This window comes from Chinchilla lanigera, unplaced genomic scaffold, assembly GCF_000276665.1.
Source record: "Chinchilla lanigera isolate Chin_1 unplaced genomic scaffold, ChiLan1.0 scaffold00074, whole genome shotgun sequence".
In the NCBI taxonomy this organism is placed as follows: Eukaryota; Metazoa; Chordata; class Mammalia; order Rodentia; family Chinchillidae; genus Chinchilla; species Chinchilla lanigera.
In genome coordinates this window covers 1,729,451-1,752,984 of record NW_004955475.1, presented here as the reverse complement: position 1 = coordinate 1,752,984, position 23,534 = coordinate 1,729,451, and the positions used below count along the sequence as shown (strand labels likewise).

General features: G+C 50.3%; 1 protein-coding gene across 1 annotated transcript in view; it reads left to right on the top strand.

The window, feature by feature from the left end:
- The first annotated feature begins 274 nt into the window (after nucleotides 1-274).
- The window catches only part of Fgd1 (FYVE, RhoGEF and PH domain containing 1), a 49,337-nt gene continuing 26,077 nt past the window's right edge, over nucleotides 275-23,534 (top strand). The window contains exons 1-4 of the mRNA XM_013502823.1: nucleotides 275-1,371; nucleotides 20,778-20,951; nucleotides 21,269-21,446; nucleotides 21,574-22,000. Of these exons, the coding sequence (XP_013358277.1) occupies nucleotides 1,065-1,371; nucleotides 20,778-20,951; nucleotides 21,269-21,446; nucleotides 21,574-22,000 (1,086 nt within the window). The 5' untranslated portion in view covers nucleotides 275-1,064. The remainder of the gene's footprint in view (nucleotides 1,372-20,777; nucleotides 20,952-21,268; nucleotides 21,447-21,573; nucleotides 22,001-23,534) is intronic.

Genomic DNA, 23,534 nt, shown 5'->3' with positions numbered 1-23,534 from the left:
GCTTGCTTGTTTGTTTTATGAGACAAGGTCTCCCTACATAGTTAAGGTTGGCTTTGTACTCAAGGCGAGCTTCCTGCCTCAGCCTCCCTGAGTGCTAGGATTTACGGGCATGCGCCACCACGCCCTGCAAGGCTGAGAGAATTTGTAAGGGGCAGAAAGAGGGCCTGGAGGGCGATCTCAGGGAGAAGTGAGGCGGATCGAAGCGAGGGGGCGTGGTCAAGCACAAATCCCGGGCAAAGGGGCGGAGCCCCGGGTAACTGGGTCCCAGCGCCGCTGTGGCTGCGGCAGCCTCAGCGGCGGCTCCCACTTACCCGCTCCCCCCCTTTCCCAGGGTTTCTTCCCGCTCGCCGCCGAGGAGACCCAGGCTAAGCCTGCAGAAGACGGTTGAGCCCGGCCCAGGCCATTCCCTTGCCTCCGTGGCTGGAGTCTCGTCCGGGAGGATGGGCTAAAGGCTAGCCCCGCAGCCCAAGGGCGCGGCGTACACGCGCACCCCCAGGCCAGCGCCATCCTCCGTTCCCTCCCTTCCCCTCCCCTCCCTCTCCTCCGCCCCCAGCCTCTGTTGCGGAGGGAGGAAGAACCCTTTCTGACCAGCCAGGAGAGCCCAGATAGGTTCCCATTCCGAGAGAAAGAACAGACCCTGCACTCGGGATCCGACTGGCCGCTCGCCTCGAGGCCACGGAAGTGACTCGCCGTCCACTGCAGAGCCCGCACCTAGTGCAGCCCCTCGACCCTAGCTCAGCCGCAGCCGCATAGACAGCGCTCCCCAGCCGGCCCCCGGCCCGGCCAAGCCCACTCCCCGCTTGGGGCCAGGGCCGGCGATGCCTGGCACGGCAGCGGCGGTGGCCGCGGCTGCTGCTGCTACTGCTGCTACTGCCACGGCTGCCACGGCTGCTGGTCCGGGCCCGGGCCAGGGGCACGAGTCTCCGCAGTGGGGCTGAGCCCGCAGCCCCGCCCCCCAGCCTGAGGCCGCTGCTCCGCCGGGCGCCGGGCCTCCTCCGCCTGCGCCTCCGCCCCGGGAGCTGGAGCCAAGCGGGGAGCCCGGGCCCCGCGCCCAGGCCCGGACCATGCATGGCCACAGAGCCCCGGGGAGCGCCGGGCCTTCGGATCCCGAACACCCGACCGCGAACCCTCCTGGTGTCGCTCCACCGGCCTGTGCCGACTCGGACCCTGGAGCCTCGGAGCCGGGACTGCCGGTGCGCAGGGGCTCAGGCTCGGCTCTCAGCGGGCCCCCGGAGCCCCAGTTTGCCGGGCCCTCGGACGCCAGCCTGGGTGCTGCTGCAGGCCCCCGGGTCTTGCCCTGCGGCCCCAGTCCACAGCACCACCGGGCCTTGCGCTTCTCCTACCACCTGGAGGGCTCGCAGCCTCGGCCTGGTGAGTGATTTGAGACAGCATGGGAGCCCCGGCCACGGGCCTGGAACTGGGAGGGGGTTCTGTGCTTTGGCCCTCTTAACCCCACCTTGGGGCCGGCCCGCTCGCCCCAGCCCCTCCTCTCACTCATCCCTCTGCCTGCTGTCCAGTCCTTTCAACCTCTGTCCCCTGTACCCTCTCTCTGTCTGTTCCCTGTGTCCCCCAGTCGTTCAGACCCACCTCTCTTCTATCCGCTGAGGCTAATGGGAGAGGAAGCACTTTGAGAAAAAGGAGAAGGCTTGCAAAGCATCAGTGGGTATGTGTTTGGGGGGAACAGGATGTGTTCGTGGTGGGAAGAGGAGAAAGGCGTCTCACATTAGCCAAACACCCACACTGTGCAAGGCCCTCAACTGCATGTTTTGCGTGGATTCTCATTTCGGCTTCAGTATTCCTTAATGAAGTAGTTATCATTGACCACATTGTGTAGGTGAGGAAACTGAGGCCGAGCAAAGTTAAGTAACTTGCCCAAGGTCATATGGTCAGTCTGGAGCCTAGATTCAAAACTAGATCTATTTGAGTCCAAAGTCTGTGGTCTTTCCACTTCCCCAAACTGAGGCTGGAGACCATGAAAGTAATGCCAAGCCTTCTGCTTATGTGATTTTCTCCTGTCCTATTCAGCAGCCCTGCAGTGTGAATGGAAAAAAAATAGTGGGATGGTGGATTGATCCAAGATTGGGATTTTGCCAGGTGTGTGTGGCAGGAGGACAAGGGAAGGAAGGAGTCCTAGGTGCTGATGAGAGAGAAAGGTGGGGATCAGGCTGGAGGGGCTGGTAGGCAGGGGAGAGAGCAGAAAGAGGGGGCAGAAAAGCCCACTGTAGCATAGCAGGAGAGCTGCGAGGGCCTCAAGATGGTTTGTGAGGAGAAATCAGGATGACTGCTCAAATCGCTGCTTCTAGATAAGCTGGGGCCAGAGACCACTGTCAGGAGCGCCCTTTGCACTGCATAGCCCTGAATGTCTCAGGAGCCCAGCAGGGACACCCCGTATGGGCACATTTTTGTGTGAGCCATGGAAGAAGAGCAATACACATTTGCCCTGTCTTCCACTGGTACCAGAGGAGTTGGTTAAGCCTCTGAGGACTTCTAGGGCTCACATTCCAGGCTCTACAGGTCTTTGGGACCGTGGCCTAGCACCAGGTAGCAGCAGGGAAACGGAAACATCCACACTGCCCTTGTGACCTTGGGCTAGTTATGGAACCTCTGAAAGATTTCAGGGAGCTCCCTCCTTGTGGGCTGGAGATAGCCAACTGATCCTTAATGCCCTACCCTCCTTGTTGCTTTGCTGGCTTGCCAAACCTCCGCTTGACATATGCTATGTGGAGGGGGCTACTCGTGCTTGTTTTACCTGTAGTGCCTTCTTATAGATCCTAACACACCCACTAGCACTTCCACCACAGGGTCTTTGCATTTGTTTTGCCTTTTGTCTGGTAGCTCTTCTCCTAGCCCTCCACCTGGCTTGCTCCTCATCTTTCAGGTCTTAGCTCAAATGTCACCTCCTCTGAGAGACCTTCCCTGACCACTTTAAGCAGGGCCACTTGTGAATCTTCATCACAGCTGCCAATGTGCTTTCATCCTTGCATTTAATACAATCTGAAATTACCTTCTTGTTTGTGTCTACTTGTTTATTGTCCCTCTTCCCCCAGTAGACTGTGAGCTCCTCAAAAGCATGGGGGTTGTGTCTGTTTCATTTACTGTTGTATCCCCAGTCAATAGCATAGCATCTGGCACAAAGTAGGTACTCAATAAATCCTTGCTGAACAAATGCCTGAACAGATACTAAGGAAGCACATGTAGGTCCTTAGTAACTGTTGCTGAGAGACACTGAATTCCTGCCCTCCGGATATTCTTGGTCTGAGAGTCAGTAATCGGGAGTGTCTAAACCTCTGGTCTCTGGCCTCTCTGATCAATACATGGTGATGTTTCTAGGTATTCCTCCTGCTCCACCCATCCTTCCAAATTAGAAATCACGACATCCTTCCCGGATCACTCCCCTTCTCCCCCAAAAAGTATTCTCAGGATGCCTTTCCCCAGTGAAGTTTGTGCCTCTGTAATTGCATGGTGGATATCTTTTTTTAAAATCCAAAATGAGAATTGGGAGTAAGAAGTGTGTCAGGAAAGGACCTGGTCTCTTCCCACCCATTCGTAACTGACTCACTGGGACCCCAGGTGAGTGAGTGACTTCTCTCAGAGTGTCAATTTCCTGATCTAGAGAGTGCTATGAGGAGTCTATGAGATACAGTACTGGGTACAGAGCCTATGGCATAGCATAAACCTTCAACAGCCAGGAGTTTAAAAAATAAAATAAAAGATAAGAGAGAAAAACCTTTTGAAGAGGAGGCGGAGGAATTACTCAAGCCTTGGCAAGACGGGCACTGGGCCATGTGATTCACAGCAGCATGGGTTGTGAGAGGCCTACTTCCCCCACTGCCCAGTCAGCCCAGGGGTAGGCACAAGTGACTTGCTTCTCTCCATGGGATTTGCCTATAATTGGCCCAAAGAGGGCAGGGTTGGTGGTTGTAGAATGTGCGTGTGTGTGTGTGTGTGTGTGTGTGTGTGTGTGTGTGTGCGCGCGCTCGCTAGAGGGAGAGAAAGAGGGAGGGTTTCCTGAACTTCAATTAAAGGGTTGAAGCATTTTAGTCTGCATGTTAAGATTTCCATGTGCCTGCTGGCTTCCTCTCTCAGACTGCTGAAGCCTTTATTGAATCACCATCCTTAGGACCCAGTGGCTCATCCTTGAGGGGAGGTTTTTCAGAATAATAATTATATCTTATCCATGTAAAGAGCCTTGAGTTGCTTCCAACTCCTTTCTTTTTTAGTTGTCCTATCAAATTCCTGGTAGAGGGAAGGACCATTGCTATTATGCCCATTTTCCAGGTCGATAAAACCTAAGGCTTTATTGCGTCACTGGGCTTACCCAGTGAGGTGCCAGAGAGGGCTTGGAGAGGGTTGGAAAGGGGTTTCCAAGTACAGGTTAGCACACGGGGATTTGGTTGTGTCGCATCCTATTCCTCAGGATTGAGGCCAGGTACTGGGAGTTGGGGGGAGCTTGAGGCCGGACCCTAACTCAGTCAAAGGAGTTGTACCTGATGTTAGAGCCTTTCTGTGTGGTAGTGGGAGAAAGTGTGCCAATTTGGGGGACAGCAGGATGGGCTGGCTAGTTCTGCTTTGGACCCTGGGGCATCTTCAGAAATTCTTAAGACTGAAAAATGCCTTCTAACTTGGAAGTTAAAAGTCCCTAGACACTGTCTCATTCTGAGTTTCCCATACTGAATCAACATCAGAATCCCTTACTGACCTTAAAAAAATATTATTCCCAGATTCTACGTTGGAGAATCTTGGGGTTCCAGAATCTTGGCGTCAGAACCCAGAAATCTAGTTTTAGGTTCTGGGTGACTCTGATGCATAGCCTAGAGTGGAGGCCGTGGAGGGCCAGAGAGCCAATGATCGACTGATCGATTGATCAATTGACTGATTTTTGAGAGGCAGTGATTTAACCATGGCCCTGCAGTGAGTCAGTATTATTAGGGGCAGGAGACTGCATCTGCCTTTTCCTCTGAGGCTTTCTCCCCACCGCCCTGTGTGAGGTTCTCTATTCAGTCCCAGCCCAGAAGGGAAGTATGGGATCTAAGAAAAAGGGAGTTAGTCAGTCTCTCATCCACATACACACCAACATAGACTGCCTCATTTTGCCTCTAACCCTACCGATGAATGGCTGCCACTGAGTAGTTCCAAGTTAGAAGGCAGCTACAGTTCTGGAACTTTAAGCAAAGTAAATCCTGGCACCAGCATAGGGCCTGGCCCAAAGGAAGGGCTCTATAGTGATGCCAGGCAGTTCAGGTAGGTTTAGTGGAAGCAAAGGCATGGAGACATGCAGCGGGGGGCTGGTATTGGGAGGAGAGGCAAAGGGGCTTCCTCCTGACTGCAAATAGGAACCACTGAGGGGCTTATCAACAGGGGAATGATGTGTTCAGGTGTGCTCCCCGTAGGTACATATGAAGAATGAATGGAAGGGATGCTGGAATGGAGGCAGAGACGGGCAGGTGGGTGTTGCAGTCATTCCAGTAAGAGGTGATGGTAGCTCAGGGTAGAGTGGTGGCTGGTAGGGAAGGTAAGAGCTTAGAGATATTGCAGGGCTACTATGGACAGACTGGTAGTGGCTTAGATGTGGAGACCAAGGAAGAATGAAAAGTCCAGATAGCTGTGGGTTTTCTGACACCAACTAGAAGGGCCTGATGGATGATGGCGGGGCATCTACATGAAGAGAAGGAGCAGTGTTAGGGAAATATAGTAAGTCATTTTTGAGACGCGGATTCGAGAGGCATGGGGAAACATCAAGGCAGAGATAGCCAGCAGGCATTTGGATGTGGGATTAGAAATTTCAGGAAATAGTTGTGGGCCAGAGATGTTTAGCAGTTTTCACCACTGACACATGCCGTGGCCTGCATGGTGGCTCACATGGAAAGTGTGCATGGTTGTGAGGGCTAGTCCCATCCATGAAGACAGTGAGGTCAGCAGAGTCACATTCAGGTGCATCGTTTGGACCTGCCCAAACTGTGCCTTAGAAATGCCACTTTTTGGGGGGAGAGCAGGGTGGTTTAACGCATACGTGTGTGGAGTTGAGACCCGCTTCACATATAGCCACCCAAGGTGGCTGACTTGGCAAGGACTGAGGTACTACTCTCGAAAAGCAAATCAGACGTGGGTGAATTCATGTGGCTCCCTCAATGCTGTTCCCACTCAGGGCATCGAAGAGGCCACAGAGGGGGCTTCTTCATGGAATGCAGAAGAAGCCGCTCAGGACAGGAGGCAGCGGTGAGTTCTGCAAGGATTATTTGGAAAGCAGTAGTTGAGACTTCCAAAGAGTGTTTAGGGAAAGACGTCGATGTGGTTCCTAGTCAGCTGGGGCCTTCCAAACAAACACAACAAAACGTAGACACTCTGGGTAGGTACACAAAGGACTTGCCCAGATAAGACGGAAAGACTTGAAGCTCTCAAGTGAGGGCTGTTGGCAGTTCTACTCCTTAGCGCTTTCGGGTGTCCTGTCTCGGGGGAGAGGCCATAGGGAGCTACCTGCTCCCTCAAGGTTGAATCCCAGCTGACACTGTCCCAGAAAGACACAAGCCATGTCTTTTGGGGGGTCCGTTAACTAATGCCTTAGGCAGATGTGGAGCTGGCCAGACACTTGGCTGGGTGGGGCTAGGACCTGTCTGGAATGAGGGCAGGAGGAGCAGTGTGTCATTAGCCAGCCCCTCACATATAAATTCCCGCATCTGAAAAGAGCACACGTCTTTGGAGCAGCAAAAGCAGCTTCTTGGAGCTCCAGTGTCTATTCCTTGAACCTGGAAGGCGTCACACCTCCAAAGCACACACAGGGAGGGAGACAAGGCTGCAGGGCAGCAGCTAAAGGAGCGTAAGCACTTACAGCTCCCCCGTTGGTTCTTTGTGTCTCCAGGCTTCCCTTCCCCTCTCAGGGCTTTAGTGTCTCCATTTGTAACATCCAGACCTACTGGGGGCATTTGTCTGGCGTATAATAGGGCAGCCACAAGTACTTGGTCAGCAAATAAGAGAGAGAGGAGAAGAAGGAGGGCATTTCTTTAACGTGTTTGTCGAGTGCCTACTATGTGCCAGACCCTGGGCTAGGCGCGGGGTGTCCCGATTCTCATGGAGCTCACATCTAGCAGGAAAGACACCCTACAAGTAATTCCAAGCGCAGATGCTGCGGGAATACATGGGAGGAGTCAGGGAAGAGAGGACACTTGGGTTGAGACCTGAAGGATAAATAGGAGTCCTGAGGTAAGGAGAAACAGACAAGTGGATCAGGCCATGGGAATGACATGTGCCAAAGCCCCAGGCGAAAGAGAGCACTTTGGAGGAACAGACAAGAGGCCATTGTGGCTGGATAGTGGGGGCAGGGAAGTGTTCCTGAGCTCAGGCCTTCCTTGTCTGTGTGCTCAGGAGTTGGAGTTCACCCCAAAGGCAAGGGGAGGCCTGCCCAAGGCTGAGGGATTGAAGGTGACTATGTTCTCCGAAAGCTGGCTGTGATGTGGAGAATGGCCTTGGAGCGGCCGAAGACAGGAGGTGGAGGGTAGTATATGAATTCCAGAGCTGTTAAGAAGCCCGGGCTGCTGGTCTTGGGGCCAGTCTGGATGTGCGGGTTGAGGGCAAGGGAAGAGTGGTGGAGAAAGCCCAGGCTCTCACTAGGGTGACTTACTGCGTGGAGGCGCTGTTCCTGGAGTGGATGGGGAAGGCAGGAGGAGGAGCGGCTAGGGTGGGGGTGTGGTTTATTTAAGATGCTCTGACTCTGAGGGAGAAAACTGGATTTCTAGGCGACAGTGCCCCAAAGAAATCAGCCGTGTCTGTCTGGGCCCCAGAGTTAGGGCAGGAAGGTGTGGGGCACACGTGTGTGGATGAGGCTTCTAGGGAACAGTGGGCTCTTCCAGGTGCCGGTGGCTTTTAAGTCCTTTATACCATTTCTCTGTGGCCCTCTGGAGGGAAGGGGTTAAACCATCGAGGGAAGACGCCGGCCGGTGGAAAGCGGGAAAGGCGGGACTGGCAGGGCTAGCCCCTGGGAGCTACAGCTGGCATAGAAGCCCTTCCGCCCGTGGCCAGTTAGGTCCGCGCCGCTGCCGCGGCCGCCGCGCCGCTGCCGCCCACGCCGCTGCCCTGGATTTCGCCTTCGCCTTCGCCTCCTTCACCTTCTTTCCTGCTCCCCCTCCAGCTTTGTCCTGGCTCCTCTAGTCCCGGCCTCCTTACCTAATGTATTCCAGGTGTAGACATGGCCCCTCCCCCACCCTGGGCGGCATGGGGGCAGGGAAGGTTTAGGTCTCTTTCACTATAGATCTCAGGGTGAATCGCCCAATCTCACTGTCAACTTCCCTTTCTGGAGAAGTCTTTTAAGGGTCTGTTGGATCCCTGTCTATGGCAGGAGCTGGCAGCAGGGACAGCCCCCAGACTCAGCTCTACCAGTTTCCTCTGACCTTGGGCAAGTCACTTCACTTCTCTGAGGCTTGGCTTTCTCATCTGTAAAATGGGACTAATTCTCACCTCCTAGGCCTTTTGGGAGAATGAAAAAACACAGGCAAAGCCCAGAGCCTTCGTGATAGCACACTGTAGCCATGTTCACCAAATGGCCCTGGCTTGCCCTGCCTGTTCCTGCCCCTTTGCTTCTCTGGGCCTGCATCCCTCGCTACTCCCATTCCCTGTGTGGACTTTTTTCTCTCCGTTCTGACATATACATAATATAGACGATAGATCTGTTGTTTTCCGTCTTCTCCCTCATCTTTGTCCCGGTGTCTTTCTCAAGTGTCCTTTTCCTCCATAACTGCTCTATGTCTTCAGCTCTCAGGTTTGACCAAACTTCTGGTAGATGGGAGGGGATATGGGCGGGTGCTGGGGTCCCTAGGGTCGAGGCAGGGGTCAGAGGGACTATCTCTCAAGTGGCTTTGTCCCTACAGGGAGGGGAATCCCAGCCAGCGTGGCAGCCCCAGCACTGGGTAATTACTGCCCCCAATGATCCCAGCTGCAACTCCACTCCCTTCTCTTCCTGTCCTCTGAAGTCCCCAGCTCCTCCCTGGGGTGGAGCTACAACCCGCCCCCCCTTCCATCCTTCGCTGGCCTCTGGTCTAGAAAAACAGGGAGAAGGTGGCCAGACCTTTGCAGCAATCAAGGCACTAGAAGGGGAATGATCTGCTTGGGCTCTCATGCGGCTGTGTGGCTTGTGCGTGTGTATACACACACGTGCGTGTGCCTGGCTGCCTGCTCATCTTTCTTCTCGTGCATCTGTTCTGTGTCCCTTAAATGTTCTTATTTCTGTATGTTCTTGCATATGTTTGCATGTATGTCTGTATATGTGTTCCAGATTATGCAACTTCATGCTGTATCTAAGCCCGTGGAGGTTTTGAGATGTTTCTGTAGATTTTGTGTGCCTGCCTCTTTCTGAGTGTGTCTGTTTCCATGCCCGTATTTGTTTCTATGACCCCTATAGATGTGTATCTTGATGCTGGTGCTTGGGGATGGGGGTGGCCTCCTGCTTCTTTTGTCCTTCCCTGCCCCTGCTTCCTGCTTTGGAGTCTTCTTGCAAACCCAGAGCTCTGTTCTTCAGACAGTGGCATAGCTAGAGTTCGTGTCACTGGGGCATCCCTTCAATTTGCCATCCTCCAACACATCAGAACATGTTAACCTATTTGAATATCACCCGCCCAAAATGTGCCACCCTGGGTGGACTGCTGTGCCCCTCGAAAGGTACACCACTGTCAGATACTCCACCCCCGCCAGATACGCTGCCTTTGTCTGCAGGGTCATCCCTAGTTCCATAGATGAAGAAACACATCCTATCCTCACATGCTGGACTAAAACCCACCTCCTTTAGAAAGTCTTCTCCCTTCTATCCTCCAAATGTGATTTCTTTTCCAAGTCAGCAAACATTCACTGAAGATGCGCTCTCATTCTGAACACAGACATATCTGTGTATCTTCAAGCCAGTAATTTTGCTACCTTGTGCCTCAGTTCCTCATGTGCAAAATGGAATAATAGTTTACAGAGCTGTTGGGAGAATGCCACACAGAAAAAGTATCTAAACAATGCCTGGCCTAGACAGGTGTTCGACAAACAGTTGAATTCCTATACCTCATATCTTTATATATTAAACAATTAACAGCTTGAGTTCCAGAGAATTCTCAATATTCCTACCATCCCCTCTTCTCTTCTCTAGGTATCCTGTACAGGGCCGAAGGTGAATCGGGCCAGATAAAACAAAAGGCAGGCTTCAGTTTGAGAACTCCTGACAAGTATTGCCTGAGCCAGCTTCCTGAGCTTTCTCAGGCCCGGAGGAGACTGGGCCCTTCCAGGGGTGGGACAGGGGACCTCCAAGACTGTCAGAGCATGTCATATGGGGCAGAAAGGTAAATAGCCGGGTAAAAGGGGCCTTAAGAGCCACTTAACTAGGATATTGCAATATGATGGCTGACGAGTTGAATTTTACTCAGAAGTTTCTTTAGTCTGCTCCCTAATGATTTTATTTATTTGGTTTTCCCCACTTTCTTTGTGGTACTAGGATTGAACCCAGGGCCTTTGCACTGAGCTACATCCCCAGCCTGTTTTTTTTTTTTTTTTTTTTTTTTGGACTGTCTCGCTAAATCACTAAGTAGCTTAAGCTGGGCTCAAATTTGTGATTCTCCTACCTCACCGTCCTGGAGTGCTGGGATTAATACGTGCGCACCACCACCACACCCCGCTTTGCAGAGTCCTTATGTTCAGAAGACCAATAGATTTTAGGGAAGAACCTCCTGACTACCCACAAGGGTCTTGTAAATGGCTCCTCCTGCACATTGCACATTTGACAGTTTTGTGTTTGAACTTCCAAAAAGAACATCTGCCAGGCCAAGCAAGGCCTGGATGCAGTCTGGCGTTGAAGATGGACTGGGAAAACTGGGCTGGGACTCACCTTGAAGGGGTAGGTAGGAAGAGGTGGGGCAGTTATAGCTTTATCCCCAGCTTTTTTTTCTCAAGCGGAGGGATTCTCCTGCCCTCACCACTGAGCCGGCTTTCCAAAAGGCATTTTGGTTTTGTTTTGTTTTATTTTGTTTCATTTTGTTTTGAGACAGGATCTCACTTTGTAGTACAGGGTGGCCGAATTCCCTATGTAGCCAGGGCTGGCCTCGAACTCATAGTGATCCTCCTGCCTCAGCCTCCTGAGTGCTGGAATTACAGGCATGCGCTACCATGCCTGGCCTCAAAGGCACTTTTTGATGTTGTTCTTTCTTCTCCATTCCCTCTGTTCCCTTTCCCCACCCCACCCCAACCCCAGGTATATCACCTGGCCCTGGGGCCTGCCTCTCAGCCAGGAAAGGCAAACATTTGGGGCCGTTTATGGGAAATTTACACCAGTTGTGAGGAGGCTTGAGTGCCAGGGCCACCATGTGCCCACCCTCGCATCTCATCAATCCTCACAATAAGCAGCATACACATACTCTCTCCATTTTTTATGTGGGGAAATTGGGGTCCAGATACATGAAGCCACTTGCTTCAGGTCACCAGGGAGTTAATGGCCAACATCCAGTCTGGGGTCCTAATAGCTGGGTTGAGATTAAGCCAAGGCTACACCCAGCCAGGGAGTGGGAAGGCTGGCAGCTGAAATTTCCAGAAAGAGGTGAGGGAGAAACAGGATCCAGTTCTAGTGGGAATGGGCCAAAGGAGGAGTCCTTGTCCTAAAAGTCAGCTAGAAGCTGGACCTGCTCTGCCAGTAAACTCGGAAGCATGTGCTTGGCACTGTTTTTGGAATGATTTTTCAATTTCAGCAACAATAAGTTGTCATGGGAAAATTCAAAACTCAGCTACACTTCTTGACACACATTTTCCACTTTTGTATGGTTTGTATTTTGAATTGCATTTGAATAAAGGAGATGGGACCATTGTCTTTTCACTACCAAGCCACTTCTAGTAGGAATCTGGCCCTGATCTCCAGAGCTGTCATGATGAATGAGGCCAGACTCTATGTCCATCTCAGGCTGAGTTTGCTTATGTTTCTCAGTTTATCAAAAGTATTTTGTGTGTGTGTGTGTGTGTGTGTGTGTGTGTGTGTGTGTGTGTGTGTGTGGTACTGGGGATTGAACCTTACTAAGTTGCCAGGGTAGGCTCAAATTTATAATCCTCCTGCCTCAGCTTCACAGAGTGCTAGGATTACAGGCATGTGCCACCATGCCCAGGTCTAATGGTAGTTTTATGTTGGGTTGTAGCCTGTGACCTGTGGGTTTATGTGTCTGTATGAAGCTTTGTACCTCTTTAGGGTTGTGTGATTCCTGTTTGTTTTCAGGTTTATCACATATCACTGTAGATGTATATGTGTGTGTGTTGGGGGGGTACTGTGCTCTTTTTCATTGTTTCATAGATACCACCAAATCAACGCACTGAAATTATTATTTTGGTTCATTGTTTTTTTTTCTTCTTTTTTTTTCAGAGGGGGGTCTCACTGTGTAGTTCAGGTTGGCCTTGAGTTCACTATGTAGCCCAGGTTGGCCTCAAACTCATGCTGTTCCTCCTGCCTCAGCCTCCCAAGTGCTGGGATTACAGACATGTGCTACCAAGTCCGGCATTTTTTTTTTCCATTTAAAAAAAAAAATTATTTTGTTTTTAGACAAGGAAACTGAGGCTCAGATGGATGAGAACCCAGGGTTATATTGCTAGTAAATGGTGGTACTGGGGTTTAATCTGGGATCTGTATGACTCCAAAACCAGCCATTCCTTTGCTTCTCTTTTTTTCTTTTTAAAGACAGACTCTTACTGTGCAGTTCAGTCTGGCCTAGAACTCACCATGTAACTCAGGTTGGCCTCAAACTCACAGTGATCTTCCTGCCTCATCTTCCCAACTGCTGGGATTATAAGCGTGCACCACCATGCCTGGCTAATACTTTAACCCAGGCAGTCCAGTCAGTGATTATGATGACATCACTCTTGTTTGGAATAGTCAAGCATCTTGATTTTTAAATTACTCCCTCCCTCTGCTGTTCACCCCCCTCTTCTTTTGCAGCACTGGGGATAGAACCTAGGGCCTCACCCGTGCTAGGCAAGTGTTCTACACTGAGTTACACCTCCAGTCTCAACTCTATTTTTAAACAAACGAGACTAGATGCAAAGTTATCCCTGAAATAATGTCACTGTCACAGCATTCACGTGCCCATTGCAGGGGAAATTGGGTAAAGCATCCAGCCTGCCTGATGCTTAAATGGATGAGAGTCTGCTGGGTCTTGATTGCCCGGTGTGCTTTGTAGGCCTGTCTCTGCCTCATACACTTAGAAGCCATCCCTGATAGGGTTGCTAAAATTTGTCCCTAGAAGGTACAATTAGATTTGGATTTATGATAGATATACAACAAATACTTTTTTAGTACAGGTTCACCATCCCTAATCTGAAATCTAAAATGCTCTGAAATTTGGGTTTTGGAGTTTCAGATTTGGGATGCTCAAATGATAAAACCCATACAAATGTTCTAAAGTCCAAAAATCTGCAAAATCTAAAACACTTCTGCTCCAAAGAATTTCAGATAAGGGACACTCAACCTGCGTAGCAAAATAACGTCTTAGTATAAGTATGCGTAAGACATGCTTATACATAAAAATTATTCATTAGCGAGGTATAGTGGTATGTATCTGTACTCACAGCTACTCAGAAAGCTGAGACAGGAAGATCATAAGTTTGCGGCCAACCTGGGCAATTTAGTGAGACTTTGTCTCAAAATATTTTTTGTGTGGGTTTATGTGGTACGGGGATTGAACCTAGGTGCTCTACGATTGAGCTACATCCCAGCCCTTTATAAAAATGTTTTATTTGAGATAGGATCTCGCTAAGTTGGCCTGGCAGACTGGAACTTGCAGCCCTACCTCTACCTCCCAGAATGCTGAGGTTCCAACTGTGGGTTACTGTCTTAGTTACTTTTCTCATTGCTGAGACAAAATACCCGACACCCAAAGTTAAAGGAAGAAAAGTTCATTTGGCTTACAGTTCTAGTCCATGGTTGGCTGGCTTCTGCTTCTTGCGATGCCCTCAGGCCATCTTTTCTATTCTCCTGTTCCTTCTCAGCAGTCAAGATCTCCTCTGCTCTATCTCTGCAGTCCACAGCTTTACTGGAGCTTCCTTTGTGGTCAGACTCAAAACATTTTAAATCATTCGGCTGGGCTCTTTGCTCTTGATTCTCAACATAAATCTGACTAAAGCCCCCAACAGTAGCCATGGCATGACCTCAACATTTGACTGCCTTGAAATTTTTTCTGCAAGATTAATTAGTGTGCCACCCTTAGTCTCAGGAAAAGTCTCTAGACACCAGCAAAATGCAGACAAACTTTCTCTCTAATCCTAACACACATTGTCTGGAGTCCAACAGCCAGTGCAGTCCTTCTTGCCAGAAGAAACCTCCTGAGCCGATCTTTATGGGCATCATTTCTATCAGTATTCTGGTTTTAGCTCTGACTAAATCTCCCATCAAATACAGCCTCAGGCGTTCCAGCTTTACTTTTTCAGTTAGCCAGCTCCAAAGGCTTCTAAATCACCTGGTCAGGTATAGTTACAGTAATGACCCCACTTCTGTGGTACCAAATTCTGTCTTAGTTACTTTTCTTGCTGCTGAGACAAAATACTCAATGTCCAGAGTTAAAGGAGGAAAGGTTTATTTAGCTCACAGTTTGTAGAGGTTTCAGTCCATTATCAGCTAGTTCCCAGGCAGGGTGGCATGGCCGACAAGGCATTGCAGAGGAGAAACAGTTCATGATAGGAAGAAGGTAGCAAAGCAAGCAAGGGACCTTAGCAGATTTTTTTTCTGTCCCTTTTATATTCTATCTAGGCTACTGGGAATAGGGTGGTGCCAACCGATCAGTGGACTGATTGAGTAATCCCCCACCCTTTATCCTAGCACCCTTAATCCTAGCATTGCACCATGAATCAATCACACACTCTACATCCAGCCACCTCTGAAAAACCCCACCTATGACTACATGAGGCTTTGAGGGGCCAGCTAAACATAAACCATAACAGCCACTATGCCTGGCTCTGTCTTTTAAAAAATGTTATTAGGAAGCAGGAACTGGTCTGCCTGGGCAATTTAGCAACCTCATGAAACCCCATTTCAAAATAAAAAAGGGTGAAGATATAGCCCAGTTCTACCATATATGAGGCCCTGGGGGGATTGTTTGTCTGAAAATTCAAACATAACTGGTTGTCTTAGTTACCTCCCTCATCATTGGGACAAAATAACTGATACTCATAACTTAAGGAAAGAGAGGTTTATTTTGGCTCACGTTTCAGACCATAGTTGCAGGCTCCAAAGCAGGACAGCATGGCAGAGTGGCAGGGTAAAGAACTGTACATAGCTTGGCAGAAAGGAAACAGAGTGAAGACGGGAGCTGGGAAGGGAGATGCATCCTTCCAAGTCATCCCACAGTAGCCCACCTCTTCAACCAGATCCCACCTTCAAACAGTGAGTCAGTTATACTACCCCATAATCCAGTCATCTCCCAAACACATGAGGCTTTGGGGCCATTTGAGATCTAAACCATAACACTGGGTATTTTGTATTTTATCTGACCACCCTTTCTCTGACCCTTCCCTCTTCTGAGCTTACCCAGTCCCAGCAGGCTGACCCCCACCCCCCCCCCATCCCCATGGGCACCTCCTGAGCTATCACTTAGCTTTTCCTGAATGGGTGTCTCTTGTCTTTTATATTGGGAGCTTCCTGAAAGTAAGGCTCAACATTGCCCTTCCTCAGGCTGCGGTGTAGCTCAGTGCTAAGAGTGCTTGCCTACCATGCAAGGCCCTGTGCTGTATCCTAAAACAGACTGCCCTCCTGGCTTGCTGAGGGCCCACAGAGGGTGAAGGTGAAGCAAGGAGAGGGCACACCCCCTCCCCTCCTCCACCCCCACAACAGAACTGGGGAGCTCTCAGCATTGCTGGAGTGCCCAGGGTGGGCTTGCTGTCAGTGCTGGGAGTTGTCTGAGTGGCAGTGGTGGTTGTGTGTGTGCACCAGTTGTGCCAGGTGCATTGCATATGGACATATGGGATGGCTGTGAGGTCCTGTCTGGGTCTTTGAGTGCTGTGCACAGTTGGTATGTGGCTGTAATGCTGTAGAATTTGGTGGTGCGACTGTGTGTGTAGGAGGAAGCCTCCTTGGTGGCCGCTGCGCTGCTGGGCACTGGGGAATCTGGTGAACCCAGTGGTGGAAGGAGTGGTGCTGCCGGAGGATCTCGGTAGGGGATGTGGATGAGGGTGTGTGTGTGTGTGTGTGAAAGAGAATGTCATAGATAGGGGCTGGGGATTTAGCTCAGCGGCAAAAGCGCCTGCCTGGCAAGTGCAAGGTCGTGAGTTCGGTTCCCGGTACCGGAGAAAAACCAAGAGAATGTCATAGATAAACATAAGAAAAATGGACTGGAGAAAACCAGTGCAAGACCTAGTTGTGGGGTAGTGCTGGGGGAGTGGATAGTTTGTGTCAGTGGGAAGGCCTGTGGTTTCTAGAAAGGGAAAAGGGAGTTCTTCTACCCTGAGAGCTCTCTGAGGGCAGGAATGAGATTTTCTTATCCCCCAGCACGGAGTCTACCAGGCTCAGAAATATTTGTGGGACTAAACTAAACTGAGGAAAGCCAGAGAGTTCAGCAGGGCCATGAGAGGCCACCAAGGCCTGCGTGAGAAGTTTTTATTTTCCCATGGGCAATAGGGACCTATGAAGGGTTCTCATCCGGGTAAATCGTTATGATAGAGCTTGACTATATAAAATACAAAGGGCTGTGGCTACAGCTCAGTGATAGAGAGCTTGCCTAGCCTGTGTTCAGTCTCCAGTATCACCACCACCACCACCACCAAAAAACAAAGCAATATGATAAAATACAGCCCGTCACCAGGAGGGAGCAAGCCCTGGGGAGAAGGGAACCAACAGGGAAGACTTTGGAGGAAACCAGGAAGTGTAGGCAAAGGGAAGGGCTAGCAGGGACTGAAACAGGAGGTGGAGGAGGGATCCTGAATCTTCTCCCCGTCAGTGGGAACTAGCCTGGTTCTTGGCCAGACCCAGACTCGTGAACTGGAACCCCACTGCTCCTCTCCCTGTGGGCAGTGTTGGGGGTATCCCTCTTACTAGCCACACTGCAGGTTTCCTGTATGATTCTCTAAAACGCTACGTCCATACCTGTCCCCTCTGCTTCCTCCCTTATAAGCTTCCCCGTGGACAGCAGAGTTAAAAGTCCAGTGTCCAGGACCAGTCTGCCTGAACATCTGCCATTGACTTGCTTTGAGTCGTTGGCCTAGTCACTGCCTCTTTCTCTCTCTGATTTCATTTCCACACTTAAAGCTGGACTGACAGTCCCTGCACTCCTCACCTGGGACAGTAGGAGTGTCCCATTATCCGGGAATCTCATTCAGCCTCCTGACCCGTAAAGCTGCGTGCAGGGAGGCGGAAAGAATGGAGAGGCAGGCCCGCCTCTCGGCTCCTCGGTGAGGTGGGCGAGGAGGGAGCAGAGGGTGCTAGCACAAGGCCATGGAAGATAGCTGGTTACTCTACCCTGAGGGTCAGCAGTGGAGCAGAAGGAAAGAAGTCCTACGGGAACCCTGTTGCCCTGCTATAGACTGTGGCAGGTCGTGCCTGCTTTGAGGAGTGCAGAAGGGCCAGGTGGGTGCCACAGGACCAAAGAGGCCAAGAGAGGCCCGCTGGCACCTTGGCACCTGTGTCTGTGTCTGGGTGGGGGTGCTGTGTTTGCGTGGCAGGCAAGGTGCCTGGCCTTTCTCACGGCTTCTCTGGCCTGTCAGTTACTCTCTGTATCTCTTTCTCTGGCTGTGTGTCTTTCCAACTCCGTCTCCACCTGTGCTGCCTCCAGGTGATTCATCCTCCCGAACCTCAAGCCCAGGGGGAGGGCAGGGCAGGACCAGCTGTGATGTGCTGAGCAGGTCAGGGTGAGTAGAAAGCCTGGCACAGAGAAGCACCTCCTCCCTCCTGGCCAGGCCCTGCCTGCTCAGGTGGGGAAGGAAGTAAGGAAACTGCACCCAGAGCAAGGTATGGAGTGAGGGAGGGGTCCTTACCCTGGGATCTGGGGCACTATGTTCTCTTAGGGCTGTGAAAAGCCCCTGATCTGAGTTCCTGGGTCCTACCTGGCTGGTTTTAGTGAGGGCCAGGTAAGAGGCCTAGGGAAGTACCAGAATCCCAAGAGTAGGGTTATTCCTTTTTTCTAAGACAGGGAGACCTGAACTACCCTGTGACTCTTTCTGCCTGTGTGACTGTGTAAGAGAGGGTGCTGATGCTTCTGTGCGTGCTGTATGTTTTTGTAGCAGAGGCAGCGTGTGACACTGTGACTGTTAGATTAGGAGATGAGTGCCCTATGTCTGTGTGTATCCCTGAACTAAGATCCCGTGACAATGCGGACACGTTTTTTGTTTGTTTGGTTTTTTACCATAGACATGTTTATTTCATGAGCATGACGTATTAAATTATGCTACCTGTCTGATTCTGTGTCTGTGCTTCTGATTAGGTGCAACATGTGACTTTATGCTGTTTTGCCATTATGTAAAGTTGTATCTCACCTGGTATAATTGACCCTGTGTGCTATAGGCTATAGTCCTGTGTGTAGCCACGTTTGCAGGTGTACACAACCATAAGTGGCCCCACTCAGTTACAAAAGCACGTGGTGTAATTCACACCGTTTCACACAACTGCATGCAAGGCCACACAAATTCAGACATCCAAACACATGTCATAACCCCCCTGAAAGTGGCTGAGGCTGAAGGGTCCCAAGTTTGAGGCTAGCCCTAGCTACATACCAAGACCCTATCTCAAAAACCCAATAAATAAATAAAAAACAAAGGTACATTATAGTATGTACGACACTCCATGATCCTGCAATTTGAGATACAGTGTAAATGACACTTTATATCTCTGTAACTCAGTGGAGCCATGTTTAAGAGATACATACTAACAAAGTACATGATGGTATATGGGCATGTACTTTTTGTGTAAGATGACAGAACTGTTGTTGTGTTATTATGTGTGTTTTTATGACTATGTGTGTCCATATTTGAGGGTATGTGTGATACCATGACTCTGATTATATGTAAAGTTGTATTACAGGTCTTTGTGTGTGACCACACTTTCAAGGGGGTTATGACATGTGTTTGTTGTTTTTGTTTTTGTTTCTCTCCGGTACCAGGAACCGAACTCACGACCTTGCGCTTGCAAGGCAGGCGCTTTTGCCGCTGAGCTAAATCCCCAGCCCCATATGACATGTGTTTGGATGTTTGAATTTATGTGACCTTGCATGTAGTTGTGTGAAAGTGTGAATTACACCACGTGCTTTTGTAACTGAGTGGGGCCATTTATGGTTGTGTACACCTGCAAACATGGTTACACACACTTATGAAACTGTGACAGAGAGCAGCAGACCCTTTGTGGCTACAACAGGCCCTGTGACTGTGGCACAGCATAACTGACAGCATGGGCCTTTGGTGACTCAGAATTCTTTAACTACTGCTCACTCTCTTGTCCTCACACCTGCTTGCCTGCATCCCTCCCTACACAAGGGCTTTCATGGTTCCCTTCTGCCACAGGATGGATGTCCAACTCCTCAGCCTAGCGTTCGAAGTTTCCTCCCTTCTCTTTAACCCCACATGACTTCTGCGTCACTTGAGGCACTCTTACCTCTGCCCTGCCTGGACCATCTAAGCCCTGGCCTCTTTTCCTTGCAATATGTCAACCCTTAGGGGGATTCGCTCACTGCCTCCTAGACTGAATCTTCTTTCATAACAGTCACTATAACCTCCTCAAGGGCCCCAAATCAGTGGGTGTACAGGGGACCTATAGTGAGAGCAGAGGGACAGTACCAAAAGGCTTCTCATTTTCCTGAATTTACTGTTGCTGTTTTAAAGTTGTTTGTGTTAACTGAACTCTGGAATTCTGAGTGTGCGTGTTGAGGGTGGTGTGCTTGTGGGCGGGTGTACAGTGTATGGGTGTGGAAGCAGAGGAGTGTAGTACGGATTGGTGAGAAGGTGGGATTTATGTGTATGGAGGGGGTACTAGGGATTGAATTCAGGGCCTTTGCACTGACCTACATCCCCAGCCTTTTATAAATTTTATTTTGAGACAAGGTCTTACTAAGTTGCTCTGGCCATGCTCAGACTTGCAATCCTGCCTCAGCCTTCTGGAGTTCTGTGATTATAGGCACGTGCCACCATGTTCAACAAAGTTGGGATTTTAAGAAGTAAAACTTTTGCTCATGAAATACAGTTTTATCTTTTTTTTCCCCCTGCAGATTAAACTTAGCTTTGCACTAAGCTGCATTCCCCACCCCTTTTTACTTTTTATTTTGAGACAGGTTTTCACTAAATTGCCCAAGCTGGCCTGGAACTTTCAACCCTCCTGCCTTTGTCTCCCAAGTAGCTGGGATGACAGGCATACACCACTGCACTCAACCTGTTTCATTATTTTTAAGTACATTCTGCTGTACAAAGTTGCAGACAGGAAATTTCACATATTCTAAGGGCCTTAAAAAGTACGATGAAGAAAGATTTATGCTGAACGTTTCCACTTGGGCTATATAAACAAGGGCTGCAAACACATACACAAACTTTACACTGCTTCCTCCCCGAGCCTGATTAAACTCCTTAGTCATAATACCTGCAGACGTACATGGATTCAGTGTATTAATCACCAAGAACTCTTATCTCTTGATGAAAACAGCCAGCCTCAGCGCGGAGCCTGGCTCCTCATCTGAGGGCTGGGGTAGATGCTTCCCAGAAAAGTAGGGTGGCTGATAAAGGGGCTCAGGGAAATCCAACACCCCAGATACCCGTGAAGACACACAGTTCCTCAGTCCCCTTTGAGGAAAATCAGTCACTTCACAGTTTCTCCCTTTCCGCAGGGCTGCACCAGGGAAATCGGATCCTGGTTAAAAGTTTGTCCCTTGACCCTGGCCAGAGCCTTGAGCCTCATCCAGAAGGCCCCCAGCGGCTTCGCTCGGACCCAGGCTCCCCCACCGAAACCCCCAGCCAGCGTCCTTCACCACTGAAGCGGGCACCAGGCCCGAAGCCACAGGGTAAGTGCTTCCAGAAAGAACAGAGAAGCAGCCCATGGGAGGGGACAGAGAAGGGGCAAAGGGAGAAGTTAACTGGTGGCAGAGGAGAGGGCTCATTAGAAAACAGTGAGGCTCCATGGTCTCAGGGGCAGTGCGATCTAGACCGCAGGCTATGGCCTGGGATCTCAACTCAGGCTGGGTGTGTGCGAAAAGGAAAATTAATAATAATAATAATAATAAAAACAAAAAACACCTGGGGGTTGGGGGGTATAGCCTGACCGTGACAGCCACTTCTAAACCCAGCTCATTAAGGTCTCTCTTCTCTCCTGTCTCTCCAGTCCCACCAAAGCCCAGCTATCTGCAGATGCCCCGGATGCCGCCCCCACCTGAGCCTATCCCTCCTCCACCGTCACGCCCACTGCCTGCTGACCCCCGAGTGGCTAAGGGTCTGGCTCCCAGGGTAGAGGCCAGCCCCAGTTCTGCAGCAGTATCCTCACTGATTGAGAAGTTTGAAAGGTGAGTCTGGTCCCTGCAGAACCCTGTGGAGGGAAGGATGGCTCTGGGACAGGAAGGGATAGTTGTAGGAGAAGCTGCTCAGTCATGCTCATATCCTGCCTCCGTGTGTATCCACCGCCCACCTCAGAGAGCCTGTGATTGTCGCCTCGGATAGGCCGGCCCCTGGCCCCTGTCCAGGTCCCCCAGAGCCAGCCATGTTGCCACAGCCACCAGTATCCCAGCTCCCAGAGGGTGAGGCCTCCCGCTGCCTGTTCCTGCTGGCTCCTGGGCCCCGGGATGGTGAGAAGGTCCCCAACCGGGACAGCGGTATTGACAGCATCAGCTCGCCATCCAACAGTGAAGAGACCTGTTTCGTCAGTGATGATGGGCCCCCCAGCCACAGCCTCTGTCTTGGGCCTCCTGCCCTGGCCAGTGTACCTGTGGCTTTGGCCGACTCCCACCGGCCCGGCTCCCAGGAAGTTGACAGTGACCTGGAGGAGGAAGACGATGAGGAGGAGGATGAGAAGGACAGAGAAATCCCAGTTCCCCCGATGGAGAGACAGGAGTCTATGGAGGTACTGACCCATGTTCACCAAGAAGCAGGACCTTATGGAGAAACCAAGAGCCTGGCTTCTGTGCTTGATTCTTCCCATACCATGGTATTTCTCAAAATAGGACATTGTTTCCACTTGGGATATTTAGCTTCCCTGATCTCCTGGTACTAAAAATAGTACCAGTAGCAAACCCTGCCTCTCCCCTCAATCATTGTTTTTTGTTTGTTTTCTTTTCTTCTCTTTTGAGACAGGGTCTCACTATAGAGTCCAAACTGGTCTTGAACTCAATATGGAGCCCAGGCTGGCCTCAAACTCACAGTGATGCTCCTGCCTCAGCCTCCTGAGCGCTGGGATTACAGGCGTGCACCACCACACCTGGCTCATCCCCCCAGTCATTATGACCACCAAAATAATCATGCACTATTCCAAATGCCCACTAGGAATGTGCTCCTACCCTCATCAGACAACCTCTAGCCTGGACCTGTTTTTCCATCTTGAAGATGGGCATCCTGGTTAAGGATGGATGGATGGATGGATAGATGGATGGATGGACTCATTCATTTATTCATTCGTTCGTTCATTTTTGTGGTACTGGAGATCAAACCCAGGGTCCTTGCACTGAGCTGTATCCCTAGCCCTATTTTTTTGTTTTACTTTTTTTTGTTTGAATTTTGAAGTAGGGTGTCATTGGCCTTGAACTCACTATGTAGCCTAGCCTGGCCTTGAACTTACGATGATCCTACTATCTCAGTCTTCCATGTACCACACATGATTACAGGTGTGTGCCACCACATCTGGGATTTTTTTTTCTTTTTTTTTTACATTTTTAAGGCAGGGTCCCACTAAGTTGCTAAGTTGCCCAGACTTGGCTAGCACTTGTGATCTTGCTTCAGCTTCCCAGAGTGCTGGGATTGTATGCCACTATGCCCTGCTGGGGATATTTTAAATCCTGTGCAACAGGGTAATCCCATGAGCTATCCACCTGTAATTCCAGTTATTTGGGAAGTTGAGGTAGGATGATTGCAAATTCAAGGTCAGTCTGTCTCAAAATTAAAAGTAAAAAGAGGGCTAGGGACAGAGCTCAGTGGTAGAGTGCTTACCTAGCATATATGAGGCTGTAGGTTCAATCCCCAGTACCACAACAAAAGTAAAGAAGAAAAAAATAAAATCCCATGATTTAGCAGCTGTGTGAAATCAGGCATGTCTCTTCCCTCTCCACTCCCCTACAATGAGCCTCAGTTTCCTTATCTGTATCAAGTCTCTCACATCCCACAGGCTTCCCAACAGCTGGGGGAGGGGCACAAGAGCTAGAGCCCCTCAGAAACCTAAGACTGGCGATGAAGCCTTGCGGCATCAGGGACCCTTTCTGTGCCCTGACAGCCAAACATTTTTCAGAAGACATCCTTGCACTTCAGTTGGGTCTCAACCAGAACATCTGTTCCACCAGGACCAAGCTTAGATATGGGGGCTGTCAGGGACTGCTGAGATGAAAGGTACTCAGAAAACGTGTCTAATGAATGGGAAACTGGCCAATAGGCAACGAGTTTTAGACATT